Source organism: Megalobrama amblycephala, linkage group LG2 (assembly GCF_018812025.1).
Source record: "Megalobrama amblycephala isolate DHTTF-2021 linkage group LG2, ASM1881202v1, whole genome shotgun sequence".
NCBI classification, from domain to species: Eukaryota; Metazoa; Chordata; class Actinopteri; order Cypriniformes; family Xenocyprididae; genus Megalobrama; species Megalobrama amblycephala.
The window spans coordinates 42,923,070-42,947,614 of NC_063045.1; the positions used below are offsets into that span (position 1 = coordinate 42,923,070).

General features: G+C 36.2%; 2 protein-coding genes across 2 annotated transcripts; both read left to right on the top strand.

The window, feature by feature from the left end:
• Positions 1-2,982: 2,982 nt before the first annotated feature.
• Positions 2,983-20,004, top strand: si:dkey-81j8.6 (serine/threonine-protein kinase 10). The gene is made up of 17 exons (XM_048176881.1): positions 2,983-3,338; positions 6,976-7,140; positions 8,948-8,996; positions 9,096-9,245; positions 9,345-9,417; positions 10,166-10,360; positions 10,432-10,606; positions 11,502-13,367; positions 13,457-13,587; positions 13,671-13,794; positions 14,741-14,920; positions 15,032-15,161; positions 16,578-16,702; positions 16,820-17,005; positions 19,323-19,448; positions 19,530-19,643; positions 19,726-20,004. The coding sequence occupies exons 1-17, from the start codon at positions 3,189-3,191 to the stop codon at positions 19,849-19,851; spliced, it is 4,065 nt and encodes a 1,354-aa protein (XP_048032838.1). The 5' UTR covers positions 2,983-3,188; the 3' UTR covers positions 19,852-20,004.
• Positions 20,005-20,014: 10 nt separating this feature from the next.
• Positions 20,015-23,929, top strand: prnpb (prion protein b). The gene is made up of 2 exons (XM_048176894.1): positions 20,015-21,233; positions 22,404-23,929. Exon 2 carries the CDS (start codon positions 22,411-22,413, stop codon positions 23,539-23,541), a length of 1,131 nt encoding a protein of 376 aa, XP_048032851.1. The 5' UTR covers positions 20,015-21,233; positions 22,404-22,410; the 3' UTR covers positions 23,542-23,929.
• Positions 23,930-24,545: the final 616 nt, after the last annotated feature.

Below are 24,545 nucleotides of genomic sequence, written 5' to 3' on the forward strand. Positions count from 1 at the left end.
ATATTGATGAATTGTCATACGTTTATGTCAATTTTCTATACAGAGGAGTAATATTTATTCAATTTTTACCCAAAACGCACTGTTTTCATCATATTAGCGCTGTATACACTGACTACTGTGTTTTCAACTCATACCTGCAGCCTGTGCCTCATTTCGGAGGCGCCCGTCTGACTGTCTCTATAGAAACCAGTGCTTCTAACTGCCGCTGCAGACAGTGACGCGATGACTTTACCAGTCGGCGATTGGGTCTTATTTGCTTTCTCCCATTCAAAACAATACGAGTGACATGTCTCGATATGAATTACCTAGGTAAAAATTGAACATGAACGCCCTCTGATGTCGTGTTTACCACTGGGAAGTTCGAAAATAATTTTATAACGCCTGACGCGCACGTGAACTGATCCTCTCCTCCGCTTTAAGTTACAGCGCGAAATAAACATGAATGAACAACTAAAGGTATGTTAAAAGATACAGTTCAACTTATCAAAAATCCATATCATGTAATCGCGCTCAATCATTGTTTCATACGCAGAAAGACGTTAATAAAAACGCTTGTAAACAAACAAACCTAACGTAACATTTACCTCAGAACAAACATATTCATCATTACCTTAAACTCGTTAGTCAGCTAGAAAAAATGAAATCTAGAGAGGAGCATTTAGCTTAATATATTCATCATATTACATATTAATTATATATTTTTAATGTTCTTTAATATATAATGCATGTTTGAATAAATCTATCAAGTTGACAGCCAATTTAAATGTTTAATATTTCAAAAAACAAATTGAAGTAGAAATAAATTTAAAGTTAGTAGGCCTACCAACTTTATTATTATAAAAAATTTCCTTAAGTGTAATTTAAGTTTGTATACAAATAAGTTAATTTTAACCTACAATATTAATGTAGTACCAACTGATTCCCATGTATATTTTACAGCATTAGTTGAGATATTTTTTTTCTTGAGAAAATTTGCCATGTACTTTACATGATATACAGTATATCAAAAATAACTGATACTGAATCTAATTGCAAGCTTGTGAATCAAAATGCATAACTATAATGACAGACTGGCAGGGAATTATGCAAAACAGAAAACAAAGTGATATAGGTGATATTGTGACATACTGATAAGCCTTTAATTTTCCATTATTTGGTTATAATAGTTGCAACCTGCACTCTTAAATGTGCTTTGAAAATTGCCAGCTGATAAACCCCAGGAACGCGATCACGGGCCCCCCCGGAGATTTGCTTAGGGCCCCCAATAACCTAAACACGCCACTGACGACAGCCTGGTATGATTGATTAGTTTTTACCCCCCAAAACAGCTAGATCTAGCTAGGTCTTGTCTTGTCATTAATGCATATTTTAATCAGTTGAAGCGTAGGCCTATTGTATGTTTATAAACAGCGAAAATAGCCTGCATTTGACCAATATTACAGAATCGTCAGCAAGCGGACTATAACATCGTGAATGTTTATGGTTGTGTCAGTGCATGGGACACTAAATATAACTTTGGTTTTAATAAGATTTTCCCAATAAACAGGCAATAATTAACCGAATGTCTTCCGTTCATTCCGACAACAAAGCACTTGAATGCAACAAGCTCGTAATCACGACTTCTGAATTATGAAATTTCTGATAGTGAAGGCAAGATAACGCTGACGTCGTAAACACGACTTCCCATCTCGTAAAAATACGAACTTCCCAAGAGGGCTTGAATTCACCAATATTTGCATGTCTTAAGTTTCAAATTTTGACACAAAAAGTTGATATCAATAATGCAGCAGGACTGAGCATGTAGATATTAAAAACAAGACGTTTGTGACCCCAAAGTGTCTGCATTTATTTGCAGATGCCATTTGTTTTGATACTTTATGTAATAATATAGCCTACATTTAAGTTACTTAAAATGATTTTTGCAGCCACTTAATAAATGTGCTTACTTTGGCCTGTTGCATCATGGGTTGCATAAACTGCTTAGACTATTTTTTTTTATTACATAAGTTACATAAAAAATGATTACTACTTGGCCTACTGCTAGTTGGTCAGATCATAAGACACTGAATCAACTTAGGTATACTTGATTATCCATACATCAATTTTTAGAAAAACTACAGAACTTTAATCATAAAACTAAGCATTTCAATATCTAAGACCTATTATGGGATGATAAAACTGATATTTATATTAATTTTATGTATGTCTCTTACACTGTTATAAAATGTCATTGATTTGCACTACAAGCATCAGAATTTCACCAAATTGTATAATTTTTTTCAGTCTGGGCCTCTGAATAAAACAAGTGTTTTTCTCTTGAGGATGAGCTCCATATTCTCACTATAGCATATGAGCCATAAAAGCCTGATGTATGAAATTTCATATTCAACAACAAAAAAAGAGCATTTTTTTAAATTTAGATTTCAATAAACTGCTCCATTTCAAAATATGACACTTTCTGACTATTATTTCACACGTCAGTCTTTACAGGGTTAATTATGTGGAAGTGGGACCATCTAGTGGTTAAAGTGTAGAACTACATCTCTGAGATCACCCCAGTAAACACATCGAATGGTGGAAAATTATCTTACTGATCACTTGTTTCTAGTCCCATGTTGGATTTTTTTTTTCATTCAGTTTTTTAAAAAATGGCAGATTTTAAGCTAGCATGTGTATATACCATCTGGGGATCCCCTAAAACCCCTTTACGGCTGTTACTCAAGTTAGGTTTTGAAACCATTAGTAAAAATGGGGCCATGTGCTCACAGTACAGCTTACAGCACAGAACAATCTTCAAATATACTCACCCTGAAACCAGTCATTCATATGTTTATCTAAATCATTATGTTTTCCAACAATGGCACTATGAGTAGCTGCTCAAAAACACACTACAATAGACACAGCACAAAGTACCTCTCTACAGAAGAGGTGCACATCCTACACATTATTCAGGCCTATATTTTCGAAGGATGTGGTTGCTACTTGCAGCTTCCTGTCGTGCTCTGAGGTGCGCATGAGGGGAGACAACCAAAAACATCTTTGACTTGGAGAGACTCAAGATGGTTGTTGTGTGATGTTTTTAGTTTGGGTAGGGGTTTTGATCACTGAATGAGACATTGAGGACCAACGATAGACTGAAGGGACTGGGATTTCTTAAGGAGTTGGAGTGAATTTAAAGGGAGGGAGCCATGACCTCCCTCCTGATGCGTATCTTTCGGTTGGGTGTGGAGAAAAAGCGAGTTAGGCACTACGAAAACCTGAAGAGGGATGTGGATCCACACCAAATGTGGGAGACTCTGGGAGAACTGGGGGATGGAGCTTTTGGGAAGGTGTATAAGGTAAGAGATTCAAATAATGACGACGATGAGATTCAATTCTCTGCTAAATACAAAATAACAGAACACATTTGCTATATATTTCTCTCAGGCCATTTACTGCAAACTATATTGGATTTAATGTAAGCAATAAAAGCACTAAATGTTTTAAAAAATATTAATAATAAAACTGGGCATTATAGGCTACTAACAGTCTGATCTAATCTGTGATTTCAAGGAAATCCCTCCCTCTTCAGACTGATATGCCATCTTTTGCTAGTAATTTTATCTTGTTTAAAAAGTCATAATTATGACATTAAAAGTTGAAATTATGACATAAAAAGTCAAAATTATGACTTAGTCATAATTATGAGATAAAATGTTGAAATTATGACGTGCCAAGTCATTTATACGAGATGAAAAAACGAAATTATACTAAATTTAAATTATGACGTAAAAGTCAATTATGACTTTAAAAAAGTTGAAATAACTTACTAAGTAAATTATAACAAACTAAGTCATAATTATGAGATAAAAGTCAAAATTATGACTTGTGTCATCATATCGGTACTCTGCCGTGACGCTTTAAGCTTGACATCGACTAGTCGCTGGTCCTATAGAGGGCGCAACAGCATAAGAAATCTTTGAAGTCCAGATTTACGCTCTGTTTTCAAAATGACAAATAAATGCATTCTCTGAGAGCGCTCCACAAGACATGTGATCATCTGGATGCTCAAAATTGAACCAGAGACTGCATGTTTTAAACAGCTTATTTTACAGTTGAGTTAATCGCCGTTCTAAACTAATGCTTTCTGCACTGTAATGCACACATACATCACGTGCAGATCGCACGCTCCAAATCATTCAGTGCTGCGATTTCTCAATAAAGTGGCTTAGAAATTGAAAAGTTCTAGCATATGTTTCTTAGTAACTAAAACCCACAGCTTCACTGTTAAAAGAGAAATGCTGCCAGGTAGAATTAATTCACACATGCAGTCGCTCTCTCACTAATGCATAAATGTAATCTTTACTGTGCTACTTTATCTGTATCTGATTTAGAATGAGCAGAAATCTGTGAGAAATATAATGACCCAAAAGAAAAGAACTGATAAAAATGAGCTGTTATGTAGGAGCAATAGCCATGGCAGCAGTGCTGTGTCGTATGCCATAGCTGTGCACAAGGCAACACGTTCAAGTCTCAGCTGTCAGCTCCAGGTTCAAGCTTATTTGTTCATTGATGATGTCATCAATGACTAGTCGACGTCGACTTTAAAAAATCTGAAGTCATTCAACCCCTACTTGATATGTTGTAATTTTCACTTTTTATTTTATAATTATGACTTAGAATGTCATAATTATGACTTTTTCTGATGCGGGGTTTCCAAATGAAGTCATTCTGAAGCATAATTCTGTTTGCTTTGAGTAATGTTTCATTCCTAAATAAATAAGTGAATCTGTTGAGTGAATGATTCAATGATTCACTCATAATGGCAATCACTTGTCGCCACCTACTGGTGTAATGATGTAACCTGCAAAAAGAGCCACTAAAATACACTTAATTAAACAACTTAAGATTATTCTATAAAAACAAAGCATACTGTTTTATGCAATTTTTCTTCTCAAGTAAATTTACCTTGTTTTAATAATGTTTAGATATTTTATTTTCTAAAAAGCAAGACAAAAATAGCTGGAAAATCTGAATTTCATATATATACAGTGGGTACGGAAAGTATTCAGACCCCCTTAAATTTTTCACTCTTTGTTATATTGCAGCCATTTGCTAAAATCATTTAAGTTATTTTTTTTTCCCTCATTAATGTACACACAGCACCCCATATTGGCAGAAAAACACAGAATTGTTGACATTTTTGCAGATTTATTAAAAAAGGAAAACTGAAATATCACATGGTCCTAAGTATTCAGACCCTTTGCTCAGTATTTAGTAGAAGCACCCTTTTGATCTAATACAGCCATGAGTCTTTTTGGGAAAGATGCAACAAGTTTTTCACAGCTGGATTTGGGGATCCTCTGCCATTCCTCCTTGCAGATCCTCTCCAGTTCTGTCAGGTTAGACGGTAAACGTTGGTGGACAGCCATTTTTAGGTCTCTCCAGAGATGCTCAATTGGGTTTAAGTCAGGGCTCTGGCTGGGCCATTCAAGAACAGTCACAGAGTTGTTGTGAAGCCACTCCTTCGTTATTTTAGCTGTGTGCTTAGGGTCATTGTCTTGTTGGAAGGTAAACCTTAGGCCCAGTCTAAGGTCCTGAGCACTCTGGAGAAGGTTTTCATCCAGGATACCCCTGTACTTGGCCGCATTCACCTTTCCCTCGATTGCAACCAGTCGTCCTGTCCCTGCAGCTGAAAAACACCCCCACAGCATGACGCTGCCACCACCATGCTTCACTGTTGGGACTGTATTGGACAGGTGATGAGCAGTGCCTGGTTTTCTCCACACATACCGCTTAGAATTAAGGCCAAAAAGTTCTATTTTGGTCTCATCAGACCAGAGAATCTTATTCCTCACCATCTTGGAGTCCTTCAGGTGTTTTTTAGCAAACTCCATGCGGGCTTTCATGTGTCTTGCACTGAGGAGAGGCTTCCGTCGGGCCACTCTGCCATAAAGTCCGACTGGTGGAGGGCTGCAGTGATGGTTGACTTTCTACAACTTTCTCCCATCTCCCGACTGCATCTCTGGAGCTCAGCCACAGTGATCTTTGGGTTCTTCTTTACCTCTCTCACCAAGGCTCTTCTCCCCCGATAGCTCAGTTTGGCCGGACGGCCAGCTCTAGGAAGGGTTCTGGTCGTCCCAAACGTCTTTCATTTAAGGATTATTTAGGCCACTGTGCTCTTAGGAATCTTAAGTGCAGCAGAAATTTTTTGTAGCCTTGGCCAGATCTGTGCCTTGCCACAATTCTGTCTCTGAGCTCTTCAGGCAGTTCATTTGACCTCATGATTCTCATTTGCTCTAACATGCACTGTGAACTGTAAGGTCTTATATAGACAGGTGTGTGGCTTTCCTAATCAAGTCCAATCAGTATAATCAAACACAGCTGGACTCAAATGAAGGTGTAGAACCATCTCAATGATGATCAGAATAAATGTACAGCACCTGAGTTAAATATATGAGTGTCACAGCAAAATGTCTGAATACTTAGGACCATGTGATATTTCAGTTTTTCTTTTTTAATAAATCTGCAATAAATCTGTATAGATCTAGAATACATTTTTTAATCGTAATTCATTACATATAATTTTAGTTTATTTTAAATAGGTCTACATGTATTTGTAACCATGCAATCACCAGTAAAACTGCTTTGAGACAACCTTTATGAAAAATTTATTTATACACATTGTTACATGTTTCCAAGGTGACAGATAAGGGTTTAGGGCTATACTGCGGTTTGGCAACTTCCTGTTACACCAGTATGTGAAAGATCAAAGATGGCTTCCTGTTAAGAGATTTCAACCCCATATAAATCAACCTCTTTTCTTCATCTCTCTCTTTCTGAAAATGAATCACACATCTTTGCAGTTTAAATGCATCTTGCACCATGGCCTGCAACTGCAAATGTATTTCCCAGCTTTTATAACTTCTGTTTACTTTCATGCACTTTTCTAGAAGTGACAAAAACAAGTGTTACAGTATGTAGTGTTGATCTCAGGCTCAGAATCAGACTACAGGGGTCCTGGGAGCTGTTAAAGTGATTGAAGTGCGCAGTGAAGAGCAGCTGGACGACTATGTGACTGAGATAGACATCCTAGCAGCCTGTCGCCATGCAAACATCATCACCTTGCTGGACGCCATCTTCTTTGAGGGCTGGCTGTGGGTAAGCCACATCTGTTTATGGCTGGTTTTTCCAGCTACGTTTATGTAACAGAGTAACATTTTAAATCTTTTGTTGTGGATTATAAATACTGTATAAAACTTTCTTATTTTAAACTTTTCTGCTACTTTTTAAATACCCTTTATGTATAGATTGCATTATGTTACCCTTGTCCAAGACTCAGACCTTTATTGTTAATTAATGAAAATACATAGTAAAATTATTGGAAAAACTAGTAATTTAAACAAGGAATTAAATAAACCTCAAATTATTGTGTGAAAAACATTAATATAATATTTTAGTACTAATTTTAATCACTCCCTCCATTTTTATGACTATCATCATGCAGTTCCATTATAACCAACAATTTTTCACTTGATATATGTATATATTGTAGTTATTGTAGCTAGCCAATATGTGCCATTTTCATCATTCATTCATCTTTTTGTGTGTATCATGATGCAGCTCAATTATGACCAGTTTTTTTTTTTTTTGCCCCATTTTCTTTCAAAACTAAAGAGTAAAAACAGTGTCAGTGAAGAGCTTGAGATCATATGAGCACATTGTTATGTGAATGTTTGTATATATACAGTACAGTCCAAAAGTTTGGAACCACTAAGATTTTTAATGTTTTTAAAAGAATTTTCGTCTGCTCACCAAGGCTACATTTATTTAATTAAAAATACAGTAAAAACAGTAATATTGTGAAATATTATTACAATTTAAAATAACTGTTTTCTATTTGAATATATTTGACAAAGTAATTTATTCCTGTGATGGCAAAGCTGAATTTTCAGCATCATTACTCCAGTCTTCAGTGTCACATGATCCTTCAGAAATCATTCTAATATGCTGATCTGCTGCTCAAGAAACATTTAATGTGTACAATTGTACAAAATATTTGTGTACAATATTTTTTTTCAGGATTATTTGATGAATAGAAAGTTCAAAAGAACAGTGTTTATCTGAAATCTAATCTTTTGTAACATTATAAATGTCTTTACTGCCACTTTTGATTGATTTAATGCATCCTTGCTGAATAAAAGTATTCATTTCTTTAATTTCTTTTAAAAAAAATAAAAATAAAAATTCTTACTGACCCCAAACTTTTGAACGGTAGTGTATAATGCTACAGAAGCTTTGTATTTCAGATAAATGCTGTTCTTTTGAACTTTCTATTCATCAAGGAATCCTGAAAAAAAAAGTACACAACTGTTTTCAACATTGAAAATAATCATAAATGTTTATTGAGCAGCAAATCAGCATATTAGAATGATTTCTGAAGGATCATGTGACACTGAAGACTGGAGTAACGATGCTGAAAATTCAGCTTTGCATCACAGGAATAAATTACTTTGTCAAATATATTTAAATAGTACACAGTTATTTTAAATTGTAATAATATTTCACAATATTACTGTTTTTTACTGTATTTTTAATTAAATAAATGTAGCCTTGGTGAGCAGACGAAACTTCTTTTAAAAACATTAAAAATCTTAGTGGTTCCAAACTTTTGGACTGTACTGTATATATATATATATATATATATATATATATATATATATATATATATATACACACATATACATATATATATTTCCTTCATATTAACGAAGCACATTGATATTAACGAAGCACACATGAACAATGATAGTGGATGAATTGAACTAGTGAGAGTGTGAAAGTGTTTTAAAAGAGTTTAAGACTGTTTTTACTTTCTAAAAGTCCCCATAGTTGAAGGCTTGCCATCCTTATATAGTTAAATAGTGTTTATTTCCTTAAAGTGTCTAAACGCTTTTTCTTTTTTTAGATCCTGATTGAGTACTGTCCTGGAGGAGCTCTGGATGATATCATGTTGGGTGGGTGTGGAACATACTTAACACTGTTATCATTTAGAATCATTTATGGTTGTATCTATTTGTCATTATCATACTTTATGCATACTGTGTGTGTTTCAGAGCTGGAGCGCGGCCTTACAGAGCAGCAGATCAGTGAGGTGTGCTGTCAGACTCTACAGGCTCTGTCTTACCTGCACCAGCATCACATTATACACAGAGACCTGAAGGCAGGCAACATTCTGCTCACAATGGATGGACAGGTCAAACTAGGTACAGATATATTGTCTTTTTTGTTCCCCTCTCACATTTTTAGCACTAAATACTCACATATCTAATCAATGTATCTATTTATATAAATTTTTCATGCAGCTGACTTTGGTGTGTCTGCAAAAAATGACAATACCTTTCAAAAACGATCAACTTTCATTGGAACTCCATACTGGTGAGACTCCTGATATTTCTGTCATCATTTACTCACCCTTGTATTATTTCATATAAGAAAAAGTCATATAATACTATCCCTTTAAAGAGCCCCTATTATGCTTTTTCGGATGTTATCTTTCATGTGTTATATAGCTGTTTGTTTGTGAATGTAAAAGGTCTGCAGAGTTTTAAAGATCAAACTGCTTGATAAATGAAGTTACTGTCTCCCAAAAGAAAGAAGTGATTCTGAACTGCCTGAAATGAGTCGTCAGTAATTCCAGACTTCCTCCATGAACCTACAGAGGTTTGTAACGAATCTAAATAATGCCAGTCTATTGTCTTCATTGGCTGCCCACGAACAACTTGTACCATGACCCGCCCTCAAACACTGTAATTGCAGCTGAGGCCTGGAGGAGTTTGTTTCATGTTGTCGACATGTCGAGAAGACGCTGTTTTCTGCAAAAGCAAAAGCACTTTGCAGTTGCACACACTTCCAAGGGGTACGGAATCGGGCTCCATCATTACTATTCATATGGGTGTTTTGTTTATGTAACGCGCTGTAAGTGGAGGGTTGGGGGTTGGGGGGGGGGGGGGTAAGTAGGGTTTTAGAGAGACTGGAGGAATGAGGAACCTTTAAAATAGCATAATAGGGGCACTTTAAATTATATAACTTCATAAAAAGTAACACAATTAAATTATTCCTCTACTGAAAACAACCCTTCTGCCACTGTAAAAGAACATTAGATCAAAATATTTTGTCTTTCAAGGATGGCACCTGAGGTGATTATGTGTGAAACGTCGAAGGACAATCCCTACTCCTCTAAAGCTGACATCTGGTCATTGGGAATCACTTTAATTGAGGCTGCTGAGATGGAGCCCCCTCATCATTCTCTCAACCCTATGAGGGTCCTGCTGAAGATCACCAAGTCTCCACCACCCACACTTTCCAATCCTCGCCAATGGTGGGTTTTCACTTCTTCGTCCTCTCTCTAGATCTGCTGAGGTTTAGGCTTATCCTGATTTCTGTCACCAGGTCGTCACATTTCCAAGATTTTCTGCGGAGGACCTTGCAGAAGAACCCTGAGGCTCGTTGGGGTGCCCAACAGCTCATGGCTCACCCTTTCTCTTATGCGGGACGAGAAGGGCGAGCCCTTAAAGAACTCGTTGCTGAGGCCAAAGCAGAGGTCACTGAGGTCATAGAGGCTGAGGTAAACACATAGGTCAATGACATGATGTTCATTAAAAAATAATAATTAATAGATTATTAATTTATTAAATTAAATAATATAATCAACAACATGCTTATAATATGATTGCTGTGTTAATATGATTAATTTTTCAGAAATACATTAATACACAGAAATACATGTTGTTTGGCACTGATATTTATGAATTAATAATACATGATGATATTTGTTAAGAAATACACTAATGTTAAAAACATTTTGGGTCAGTAAGGTTTCTTTTAAAGAAATTAGTACTTTTATTCAAGATGTATTAAATTGATCTAAAGTGACAGTGAAGACATTTATAATAATACTAATATGTCTATTTCAAAAAATTATGTTCTTTTGAACTTTATTCATCAAAGTATCCTAGAAAAATGTTTTCCACACAAATATTAAGCAGAACTGTTTTCAACATTGATAATAAGAAATGTTTCTTTAACAGCAAATCAGCATATCAGAATGATTTCTGAAACATCATGTGACAATGAAGACTGGAGTAATGATTCTGAATAAATTACATTTTAAAATAAATGAAAAAAATAATATTTGTAATAATATTTCTTTATATTTATGTTTTTACTCTATTTTTGATCAAATAAATGCAGCCTTGCTGAACATAAGCGACTTTTTGCACACATGGTTTCATGGTGTAATGAAAACATTTTGTTACATTTTACTATATGGTTACACCACATGGCATTAAATTGAAACTTTTCTTGAAAAATTGTATGAATGTTTTTCTAAATCATGGACTTATTTGTTGACTCTTATTTGTGTTTGACTCATCTGTTGTTGGACCTGTGTAACAAACATAATCCAAGAGTGTAGCAGCACATATCTTAATACAGCATTTTCTACATTTTTTCATCTGCAGTCTTTGTTAGATCTCCAGTGTTCTGCGAAGGAGACGATCGCCACCGAGTCGGAGCAAACAGCGGCACAACCAGGAAAAGCCATTGAAGAACAAGGACCACAAGAACCTGAGACCCCTCAGAAGACCTCTGTTCCAGATGCTGTTCCTCAGTCTCCCATCAACTCAGAACCAAAACCTGACTTTAAAGTAACCCGCAGGGCTTCCCAGGCCACAGATAAAGCTCAGAAGAGGGCAAGACGGCTCTCTGTTCCAGGAAATCTGCTCTCGTTTCTGACCGGGAATTCTCGTCGCAAATCTGGATTCTGGGGTGACAATCCACCTGTTCAAGGAACTAAAGACTCAGAAGATTCAAGTGCTGCACAAACTACACAAACTTGCCCTTCAGATGGCACTGAAAGTAAAAGCACTGACAAACCGATGGATAAAATATCTGACTTAGTTGATTCTCCGTGTATTATGGTTGCTGACACCAAAGACGAGGAAGCTAGAGTAGAAACTGACAAGGAGGAAGCTCAAAATTTAAACCACTCAAGCAAACCAGAACAAACACAGTTACCAACAGATTCCTCTGAAAAGGAAACACTAGATCTTACCAAGGAGGAAAGTGGCGTTGACGAAGAAATAAATGACAATGTGAAGTCTGTTGATTCTGGAAACAATGACCAAACGTTTTGGAAATCCCTCCAAATACCTGCTATTATCGACAAAGACACAACACATCCACAGAGCACACTGGTTACAGCTTTGTGTTTGGAAACACCACTAGCTAAAAAAACTGAAAGGAATGAGGAAAATTATAAATACAATTACCTTGATATGGCCTGTCCTTTGAAAACTTTCAATTCTCCTCTCACAGTAGAAATAAACAAAAGCTTAACTGTTGAGATGCCTTCTAATAATGTTCCTGAAGAAGTTCCTGACCTTAACAAAGCACAACAGACAACTGAACCATCAGAAAATGACACTGTAAATGAAAAAACTGAGGCGGAAACAGAAGAACCAGCAGAACTGGAGCCAGATGGAGGAACAGGGGATGAAACAAAAGAGGAAAGCTGTGAAAATGACAAGGATGTTAGTGTAGGGATAGAAGAAAATATTACCACCAGAGAAGATCACATTACCATGAAGGATAGAGTTATAGAGTTTGAGGATATCAACGAAGAGCATATTACTACTGAGGTAGGCCATGAAGATGTCAACTCAAGAAATGAAAAGTCTGAGGAAGAGGAAAGCTGTGAAAAAGACAAGGATCTCTGTCCAGAAACAGAGGAATGTTCAACCAGCAAGGAAGAAGTTACAATGGAGGTTGTTCATGAAGATGTAGACTCAAGAAATGAAAACACTGAGAACACGAGAGAATCTGAGGAGATGGAAACACCAACCCAAAATGAGACAACAAAGATCATTGATTCACAGACACCAGAGTTGTCATGTCAAAATAAAGAAGAGATCAATTCTGATGGAGAAAAGAACATCATTGGTAATGAAGGAGATGCTGTTGGAGATCAAGAGAGAACAAGTCTAACAGAAATCTGTTCTAAAGAAAAAGAAGATGGGACAGATTCAGAGGAACCTGAGCAAGAGCTTCAAATGAATACAGAGAGTACAACGAATGTTACAGGAGAGCAATCAAAGCATCTTGCTGAAGATACAACAGATGTTCCTGAACCAAAGTTGAAAAAGCAAGTGATGTTTGCAGTTCAAGAGGACAAAAACGAGCAAGAAAGGCCACATGCAAATGGCTTGAAAGATTTAGACTTAATACTACCACATGAATCTAATGGATCCACACCTAAGGATTTGAATGAAGACGCATTTCCACCTCTTTCTCCTACCGAGCCTCCTCTGTCGCCTGGGTTCGAAGGGGTGAGTGCGAAACAAACAGCTAGCTAAAAACATTAGCAACCAGACAAATTCAACATGTACAAAATTGTTCTCTGTTTGTGTTAATTCAGGAATTGCACCCAAGCAGACGAACCGTTAAAAAGACACGTAAATTTATGGTGGATGGTCGTGAGGTCAGTGTCACCACTTCCAAAGTGGTTAATGAAGGAGACAGTAAGGAACAACAAATGCGCTACAACAGGTAACAAGTCTTTATGCTTTAGAGTGGACATGGTAAAACGGAAGTATCACATAAGAAATGTATGTGTTCTCGGGTGTTTGCAGACGGCAGGAGCTGCACGCGTTGAAGCTCTTGCAGAGAGAAGAGCAGAGAGAACATGCGCAGCTGGAGCAGAAACTACAGCAGCAGCGAGAGCAGATGTTCCGCCACATAGAACAAGAGATGACCGTAAGCCACACGCACCACAGCCCTTTGGTCTCAGTTAGCAAATTTAGACATGCTATAAAAATAGAAATCTTTCCATTCAGGTTTGTGTCTAAAGTGCACCATCGGCAGATCATTAGATGTAGTTAAAGACAGCAACAATAACTTGGCTCTCTTATACCTAAATGGGATGGAAAAGGACTGGAAGGCCAAGAATACTTTCAAAATATAATGAGAAGTTTCTCAGAGTTTCTTCTTTGAGAAACTGGAAGAAGTCCAGGAGGTCACACTAAATACTGTTTTTTGCTTAAAGAAACCATTTTATTCTAAAGTATTTTTACATTTTGTGTACATATTTCCATTATTTTCTGTTTGTATCTTAATAAAGAGACCGAAAAATAAATATGGATGGTCATTAAAACATTGCTAAAACAACAAAGCAGGTGGTGGCCTAAGACTTTTGCACAGTACTGTATATGTTTGGCCCAGTATCTACTTTTTTATTTTGTTGATACCATTTTTTTTCTGCCTGTTTTAAGATTTATATAGTCATCTAATTAAAGGTGTAGCCATAGATTTTGGCAAATATTTAACCATTAATTACTTTTACTGAACCATATCACTTTCCTTATGTGCATGTCAGCATACCTGTATTTGTGCATAATAGTTGCATTAATTTCTTTATATTAAAAAAAGATACAAAAACTTTTACTAATGTTACTTTGACATGAAACATAAAAATAATTAAAATTAAAATCTAAAAATAAGGTAACTGAAAATATTTTTAAAAATACTCTAATAGTATATACTGTATATAATAACAGTGAATTGTAAGTATGATCACTTAGCACAGTCTCCTCAATAAGTATGATGTGAGGTAATTATTCATAACTACAAGTATGAGCACTAGAAATACAGTTGCTTGCCCATTAATAACCTCATTCTCAGACGAATGTTTATCCTGTTGCAGAGCAAGAAGCAGTACTATGACGGTGAGCTTGAGAGACTTGAGAAACAGTACCAGCAGCAAAGCGGTCAGATGGAGGCTGAGCACACATCCCGGCTCAGGGAGGACGCACGGAGACTCAAGGCCCAGCAGGAGAAAGAGCTGAGCCGCAAGAGCAGCGCACTGAAAGCGGACCCGAAAGAGGTACGGACTGGTGCATTTACCTACACTGACACAGAACTAGACCAAACGCATGAAAACAATGACTACACTAATTAGGCCTAAATGCATGAAAACAGTGTATTTCTGCTTTAGGAGCAGCGGTTCCTGCAGAAGCAGCAGCAGGAGCTGAATGATGCTCTGCAGAAGGGCGTTCAGGAACATAAGAGGAAGGTTGCGTCCATGGAGTGGGAGATTACAGTCAAGTCTCAGCAGCTCAAGCGAGGTAAGTATGCCACTGCTAAAACACGTATTTGTTATGTAATTTGTACAAGAATTACTGGTTATTCTCAGTAAAATATTAAATATTGCTTGCAGGAGATGTTTACAGGACATAATTAGAGGATGACTCAGTGAATCTTTTTAGAATGAAATAATAGAATACTGCATATTGCACAGTATACGGTGATAGACATTTTAAACTCTAGAATGGAGAAACCGGAATGCCACTTCAAAATAAAATGAATTATCAATGTATTAATTCAAAAATAAAATTGTAAAAATATAACTTTACATTTTAAAAATACATGATTTAGCTGTATGACAAATCCATATCTAAAAATATACATAAAATGTAACAATAAATAATGAATTGATAAATCATTTTTAAATTGGATTTATTTATCAAGCAATAAAATTGAATTAATATTTAATTATTTAATTGAAAAGTAATAAAATGAAGGAAATAATAATAAAAATTTTAATTGCAAAATAAAAATGTAAATAAGTAACTTTTCAAATGAACAAATAAATTGATTTAAAAACATTTATTTATGCATGTTTGAAAATGTAATTAAACATTTGTCAATTTGAAAAGTGTTTTATTTATTGCAAACAATCACTATAAAGATAACCATGGGGACGTTTACACAACATAATTTTCAACTAAAAACAGAAAACTTTGTATGTGTTTTGGCCATTCATTTACACGACAGTGGTGTTTTGGCTGCCTAAAAAACGTAAACTTTTAAAAACGGTTTCAAAGTGCAAGTTTTTGAAAATGATACTGTTATTCAGTGCTGCCAATGTAGAGATTTTGTTGCTAGATTTAGCGACTTCCCTGCCCCTTTTGAGACTTTTTTCAGAAGCCTAGCGACAAATCTAGCAACTTCTTGGACAAATCTTATCTAGATTCCGTGACTCGCCCTCTGATCTATATTAATATATTATTAATATAATATCTGGTCTATATTAATATAGATCAGTGGACTCGCTAGTATGGTGTCATCTAGCGACATTTAGCGACCAGTTTTAGCTACTTTTAGCTGAAAGCAATTGGCAACACTGCTGTTATTGTCTCTGTGTAAACTACAAAAACACAAATTTGTGAAAACGGTGATGTCATGTGAACGGGTCTTTATTCAACTACATTTTGAAGTTAGTTTGCTGTAATAACTGGAAAATATAATTGTTTGATTTTTACCATTAAAAAGATGTCTACTGATTTATTTACATAAAAAAAAAAATCATAATTGATTCATTACAATGTGGTACTCCAAGTCCTCCATAAGTATGCTGCTCATCATTCAGCTGTGCAGTAAGTTTGCGTGTACTGTGCACAGTAATAATAAGTAGTGTGCATTGTATACATAGTTTATATAGGAGAAGATTTGGTAGTATGTGACACTGTTTCCTTCTCAAGCTCGCGAGGCAGTAATTTGGGAGTTAGAACAGCGCCATCTACAGGAGAAGTACCACCTATTCAAACAGCAGGTGAAGGAGCAGTACTCCCTACAGAGACAGCAGCTGACAAAGAGACACAACAAGGTAAATTTATGTGGTAACCTCCAAAAGCATTTTGCATCCTGACTTGTATTTATATCCTCTGTTTTTCTGTACTTTATCCTGACCAGTCTTTTTCACCTCTGTTTTCTCTTATGGCAGGATAAGGAGAGAGCATCTCGGTTCCAGCAGGCTCTTCTAGAGGAGCAGAAGTCATTGCAGGCCCAGGAAAGAGCATCCTTCCAGAAGGCCCAAAAAGCTGAAGCAAAGTCCCGTTTGAGTCAGTTCAAAATGGAGCTCAGGAAGCAAGGTCTGAACGGCCCTGAGCACCGGCAACGTCTCACACAGGTTTGGATTCATAAGCCTATGAGTGTTGAAACATTATGTAGTAATGTAAACTTACACTTTGAACAAGGCTGTTTTCAAACCTGGCTCGCTTGGAGCTTTTGTTTTGGAAGTTGGCACATTTTCTCCCTTAGTTCAGTTCATTTAGACATATATGAACATGGCAAAGCTTTTGTGGTGAGAAAGCAATCCGACCCAAGGGGCCGATAAACCAGGCTGCATCACACTGTATGATGGGTAATTACATACGTTGCATAAAAAGCAGCAGTGTTTGTTTTGCTAATGCCTCTCAAAATGAATCGTGGTTTAACCTAGAGCACAGACGAAGCATGCCTTTTCATTTTAAAATGCCACCTAATTGCTCTTCTCCGAAATAGGTACATGGTAAGAATGTTCTCCCGATGAAGCCTTGATTCCTGCTCAAAATGATAAAGTAATATAACGACAGCTTAAGCCTGCGGAGCTGTTGTCTATTCATCCTAATAGATAACCGCCAGAGAACCGAGAACCGCTGAGTGGAATCCCGAAACATAAACGGTGCACTCTGACCAGTGAGAGGACGGTTTACTCGCACATGATTTGTATGAACAACTTTTGTTTTGTTTAGAAATGTTGCCTTGTGAAAGCGAACCAAACCAAGAAGAAATAGCTACATTGTGAAAATTGTAATCCCTGTTTCAGAAAAAAGCAAACCATCTATAGGTCTGAAAACACCCTAAGGGCTGGGACAAACCAAGCAGACGGCTGGGCAATGTCAGGCCGTTTTTGAGTGTCAGTTGGCTCAGTTTTTCCAGTGTGTTCTGAACTGTTGACTCTAGTTGGACACCGTCTGGGATTTTTGGGCTGATTCATCATGTTGAATCGGCATCAGGCCGTCGGTGAGCGAGAGAACTCTGATTGGCTGTTCAACTTAGTGAACGTGTTATACAAGTGATAGTGATGAAAGCAAGGCTGTTATAATTTATGTCATCTTATCTGAGCATTCGAATACACAGATATTTTCATAATAATGTGAGCTGACTGGAATGAAAAAGTAATTAGTATGATTGATATTCGAAATGGTAAGACAGCGCTGCTTTCTTTACATTTTGTATATCTGCAGTTCTAGTTTCGGTTTTACTTTTTCAATGATGAAAATATTATATACAGTACAGTCCAAAAGTTTGGAACCACCAAGATTTTTAATGTTTTTAAAAGAAGTTTCGTCTGCTCACCAAGGCTACATTTATTTAATTAAAAATACAGTAAAAAACAGTAATATTGTGAAATATTATTACAATTTAAAATAACTGTTTTCTATTTGAATATATTTCACAAAGTAATTTATTCCTGTGATGGCAAAGCTGAATTTTCAGCATTGTTACTCCAGTGTCACATGATCCTTCAGAAATCATTCTAATATGCTGATCTGCAGCTCAAGAAACATTTAATGTGTACAATTGTACAAAATATTTGTGTACAATATTTTTTTTCAGGATTATTTGATGAATAGAAAGTTCAAAAGAACAGTGTTTATCTGAAATCTAATCTTTTGTAACATTATAAATGTCTTTACTGCCACTTTTGATTGATTTAATGCATCCTTGCTGAATAAAAGTATTCATTTCTTTCATTTCTTTTCAAAAAAATAAAAATAAAAATTCTTACTGACCCCAAACTTTTGAACGGTAGTGTATAATGCTACAGAAGCTTTGTATTTCAGATAAATGCTGTTCTTTTGAACTTTCTATTCATCAAATAATCCTGAAAAAAAATATTGTACACAAATATTTTGTACAATTGTACACATTAAATGTTTCTTGAGCAGCAGATCAGCATATTAGAATGATTTCTGAAGGATCATGTGACACTGAAGACTGGAGTAACGATGCTGAAAATTCAGCTTTGCCATCACAGGAATAAATTACTTTGTGAAATATATTCAAATAGAAAACAGTTATTTTAAATTGTAATAATATTTCACAATATTACTGTTTTTTACTGTATTTTTAATTAAATAAATGTAGCCTTGGTGAGCAGACGAAACTTCTTTTAAAAACATTAAAAATCTTAGTGGTTCCAAACTTTTGGACTGTACTGTATATCTGCTGAAATGGACAGATATTTACTTTCACGCAGGCGCAGAAAGCACATGCTAGTTGACATTCACCTTTTAGTCCTTTTAAGTGTGTTTAAGCGCAGCTTTTTGGCCGAGACGCAGCTGACAACAAAGTCTGCTTTCGTCGCCGCTAGTTTTTTGACGTCGGCTTGGTGTGTGCTGACCTTAAAACAAAACAGTTGCAATTGATAAAGTTTGTCCTCTCTGCTCTTACGTCCTCAGTTTTTGTCAGAAGAGGAAGCCAGACAGAAGCAAGAGAGACAGAGTCTTCAAGAAAGTCATGAGAACCAATTAAAAGCGGTGCAGGAACAATGTGAAGCCAATACAGTTGAACTACAGCAGCTTCAGGTATGACAGCTTGTCTATAGCCTTGCAGTGTTTTCATATTGAGGGAAGGTGATTCTCAGTGTCTTTGTGTTTGGATTTTAGAATGAGAAGCTCCAGGTTCTTGTGGACATGGAGAAGAAAAAGATCAAAGCCCTGGAGGACGAGCACACCCTGGAGCTCAACGAATGGAGAGATAAGCTTGCATGCAGAAAAGAGGTATCAGATGAAAGAGTATAATTTGAGGTTTAAAGTTTCTTGATTGGGCAAATACGTGATACTGTTGTATGCATATGTTTAGGTGTTAGAGGAAGATCTAGCTCGCAGACGTAGAGAAAAAGAAGGAACCAGGAGACGAGGCAGTGAGCCGGAAAACCGACATGCAGCTCGCCGTCCAAAGTTCTTCCATAATCTAAGCTTTTCCTGACAAAGTGAAGAAATACACTAAACCCCAATGTTTTTATATACAGTATACTGTATGTACACTAATGTTCAAAAGTTTGGCGTAAGATTTTTTTCTCAAAAAGTATCACATTTTCCACAAAAATATTAAGTAGCACTACTGCTTTCAACATTCATAATAATAAGAAATGTTTCTTGAGCATCAAATCAGCATATTAGAATGATTTCTGAAGGATAATGTGATTGGAGTAATGATGCTGAAAAATTAGCTTTTCCATCACAGGAATAAATTACATTTTAAAATGTATTAAAATTGTGACATACATCAGAGTGAAATGGATTATCAAAAAAGAAAGAAATGCACGGCAGGACTTGGTTGGTTCTATGCATCGGTTGTTGACTGGACAGAGGCAGATCTGAATGCGAGCTTTTAGTAATTTATTAAAGAAAGGGCCGGGGTTTAAGCAGACTAAATGGTTGGAGAAGTCCAACATACATCACCAATGATAAGTCTGCTGTTTTTAACTTGAAGATTGATTTATGACATTTTGATTAAGAATTACGAGGTAAAAAAATGTTAAACATATGCAGGGAATTGTTCACAGTAAACAATAACATGCATTTAGAAAATAGAATTTCTATTACATGCTGACTTTAAAGTGTAATAATATTTCACGGTATTACTGTTTTTCCTGTATTTTGATCAAATAAATGCAGCTTTGGTGAGCATAAGACTTTCAAAAGCATTAAAACATCTTACTGATCTCAAACTTTTGAACAGTAGTGGAAGTATGTGTGTTTGTATGGGGCTAGATGTCATACAGGGAAGATACAATTAGTTTTCAAATATAGATAAATTTACGTAATTTTTTTTGATTTTTCAAAATTGTCCCATTGTGACAACTTGTTTCATTTAGTGTGACAACATGCTCCACTATCAAATTTTGTTCAATAAATTAATCAGAAATTGACTTTGATAAACAAAAAAATCACTGGAGTAAACATGACAACCGTATACAGTATAGATTGACATTTGGGTTTCGTTGCAGAAGTTTGTTTATGTATTTTTGTAAATATGAAAATTTAATCTTATAATATCTGCTTAGACATAATTCCTCTGTAAGTGTATTTTATAGCCTGAAGATGAAAATGAATGTGTAAATAAACTTTCAAACTATTTTAGACAAAGAGTCTATTCAGATTATATCTGCTGGTGGGTGTGTTTGAAGCTTTTGAATAGTCATCCTCATGCACACAAAAACATCACACCAGCCTGGGTCTGTCTGTAAGGCATTAGAGAACATTATTACATGAAGCTACACCCCAGACCAATATCTGTCTCGACTGGAGCCAACATTTCTATTGAGCAGAGAGGGCTGCTGGATATACGTTTTTAACCTCTTTATGGTAAGAGAAATGCTTTAACATTACTAAATATCTGGACTTATGAAAACTTGTAATGTGACGTTTTAATTTATTGTAACAAATGGGCACATAGTATTAAGGTCATTTATACTGAAAATGCAAATTTTATTTTAATATATAAAAATGTAGTTAATCTAATTAATCTTGATTTTTAAATACATAATGCAGATTGCCTTATCCTAAATACTAACAAAAAGTACTTAAAAAAATTGAACAATAAATTAGTTTGTTAAAGTTTTAATGATTTGTCATGTGTTGCAATTAACTTGAAGCACAGCTTCAACTATTATGAATGCTGTTATATGGTCTTAAAAAAAAAGACTACTTAAAATATATACTGCAGAACCAAAATATTACACATTCATCTCAAACAAAAGTCTTCATCTTAAAAAAATGCTAGAAAAAGGCTTAAGAGTGTTAAGAACAAAAGTACTTAAAACCAGAGTGTTGCAAACATGTAATGCTTATTCATTTAGCAATATTGATTTGTTATTGTTGCCCATTAAAACAGATTATAGCTGTACCGCCTATGAGGAATCTTGAGTTCAGCATAAACATTTTTTTAAACAATAATCTCCAACAGCATCAGTCATTTTATATTAAGTTGGTTTGTTCTCAGTGGAATACCTGAGGGAAAAAAGCGTTGATAATATCTTAAAGGGTTAGTTCACCAAAAACGAAGGTCTTGCAGATGTGGAACGAAATGAGGATGAGTAATAAATGACTGACTAACCCTTTAAGGGGATGCCTACATTAGGGCTTTTAAAGTATTTTACATCTCAATATCACTTTCATGTGTTACATCTCCCTAAAGTGTATTATGGACACCAAATGGATGAGTTGAAATGGATTACTCTATATGAATGCTTTCCTGTCCATTACTGTTTTATGCAATCCCTGAATACTAAAAGCATCCTCCAGAGCTGTGATAAACACTGACTGCATTTTAATGACTGTTTCTTTTCCAAACAATATGATGGATCCCTAATTAATGCAGCTAAACATGTCTAAAGTGCATCTCTTTGTCCATTATTGTCTTGTAATATGTAAAATTACTTTTGCATTTCAGTAAGCTTATTTCTTTTGTCTTAAACTCTGAATTGTGTGGTGTTTATCAAGTTAATGCTAACTCAATGTGTCTTCATTTGTTAGGGTCAAAATGGGGCTGTTTTGCAAGCTTGTTCTGCTCATTTTGGTTCTGTTGGCAGTGCTACACAATTCATCAGGCGGAAAGAAAGGGTTTGGGGGCAAGAGCACCCCTTCCAAGAAGCCATCCGATAAGCCATCACAGGGGACCAAGACCCAACCTAACTACCCCAGACAACCCTCCCATCCTGGTGCTGGAAGTAACCCAGGCTACCCTAACCAATATCCTGGTAGAGGCGGCTCCAATCCAGGAGGGTATCCCAACCAGAATCCTGGATTTTACCCAGTGAGAACTGCAGGGCAACCTGGAGGATACCCAGGAGGACATCCTTCCATTGGAGGGGGATATCCCAACTGGAACCCCAACAATAAGATTCTCAGTCCACGTTATGGAGGCTCGTTTGGAGGTGGTGGGTTTGGCATGGGGGGTTCCCCTTTCTCCCAAACAGTGAGAGGCATGGGCTATGGTCCTTCTGTACAATCCAAAGGTTTTGCAAAAAAGGCAATGCTAGCTGCAGGTGTTGGGGCAATGGCAGGAACGGCTGTAGGCTATGGAATCGGAAACTTTCCACGCCCTAACTTCCAATTCCGTAGCCCCCAGGAGGAACGCCACTACAATAACTATATGTACCAACATCATGGTACTCATTCTAAAGGAGGAAATAACAAAAGAGGACCCAGCTACACATCAAAGCTGCCACCCCAGGCTCAGTCATATGACCAATTCATGAACATATGCATGAAGCAAAGTGATGTTTTAAAAGAGCAAAACATGAAAGATTCTGCAGTCCGCAACAACATTCAAAGAGATGAGCCACTGACTGATTATCTAAGTATGAATGAAGACTACTTAGAGAAAGGTGAACTAGAGAAGAATGACACTGCATCCCCTACAACTGTTATAGATTATCCAAAGAATGCTGGGATTCATAATGATGAGGATGATGACACAGTGAGTATCATAGAGATCGGCTATCCAGCACTTATTGAGCAGATGAAAACTCGTAAGTGTGTTGAGCAGTACTTGGTTTACTCTGAGAGCTTCCCGGAGAAGCAGAAAGAAAAAAATTTCGGTAATGGACACAGTGTCTCTGGGGTTCTTCTGTTTCTCACTACTTCCTTTATGCTTTTTAGAGGAACTTAGCTTTCCCTTCCCTTAACTTACCCTTCCTTTCCACTCTCCATAGGAATCCAAAGATGAAGTTAAATTTTAAATGTTGTGTATAATGTTTTGACTGAAAGTTTCTCTTTTCTGCTCAAAATCTGACATGACTCCTCTCCCCCCACTGCCTATTTAAATGTATAGTATCAGAAAAATATAATGTATATTGGTCATATTCATTTTATGAATGAATTTTGTTATAAAATCAGTGTATAATATACTATAATAATAATATACTATTATTATTATTATTCCTGGAAAATAAACCTGAAATTTGATAAAATGTTAACTGATGCATTTATTTATTTGTCTGACTATCACCAGACCAAGCTCAATTTAAAATTGAACATTGGTCTGGGGAGTTTGCTATACTTTCTACTGCACAAGAGGCGTGATCAACGAGCATTATTCACGCAATTGGATAGTCCTTCAACCAATCAGATCAACGATCCGGGTGACGTACTTTGCAGAGCGATGCGAAAACTCCAGACAGGTTTAGTTTGTATTGGTTTGTAGCATTGATCAACGGTTTGCAGAAGCGGCAATGGCATCGAGCGATTTTTGCAGGTTGTGCAAAAAAAAAAACATGAAAGTGAGTGGTATTTACACCCCCTCGAGCAAATTGTTTGCTAAACTAAAGAAGTCATTCAGCATCGTCGAGAGGTTAAAAGGAATTGGATTGACGGTCGTGCTTGCCGTCGCTTCTCTATCGTCATCGTGTTATAGGCTACCCGCCAATAGCGAGCAAGGTGGATAAGCCAGTCTGTGATTGGTTCCCGCAAAAGTGTAACAGAAGCAGTAGAAATGAATGTACGGGTTTCCAGACTGAGTTGCCGGGCAAAATCAAATCTATTTATTTATAGGAATTTAATGTTATAGATCTCTTTATTTATTAACCATATTTCCTCTATTTTTTAAAATAAAATGCAAACTGATTATTTTGTCTTGATTATTTAATAGTAGTAGCCTAGTAATTATTACAGTTC

Coding starts and splice junctions, on each gene's coding strand:
- si:dkey-81j8.6 (XM_048176881.1), top strand. CDS start 3,189: ATGACCTCCCTCCTGATGCGTATCTTTCGGTTGGGTGTGGAGAAAAAG. Junction 3,339..6,975: donor CTTTTGGGAAGGTGTATAAG/GTAAGAGATTCA, acceptor TGTTGATCTCAG/GCTCAGAATCAGACTACAGG. Junction 10,607..11,501: donor CTGAGGTCATAGAGGCTGAG/GTAAACACATAG, acceptor TTTCATCTGCAG/TCTTTGTTAGATCTCCAGTG.
- prnpb (XM_048176894.1), top strand. CDS start 22,411: ATGGGGCTGTTTTGCAAGCTTGTTCTGCTCATTTTGGTTCTGTTGGCA.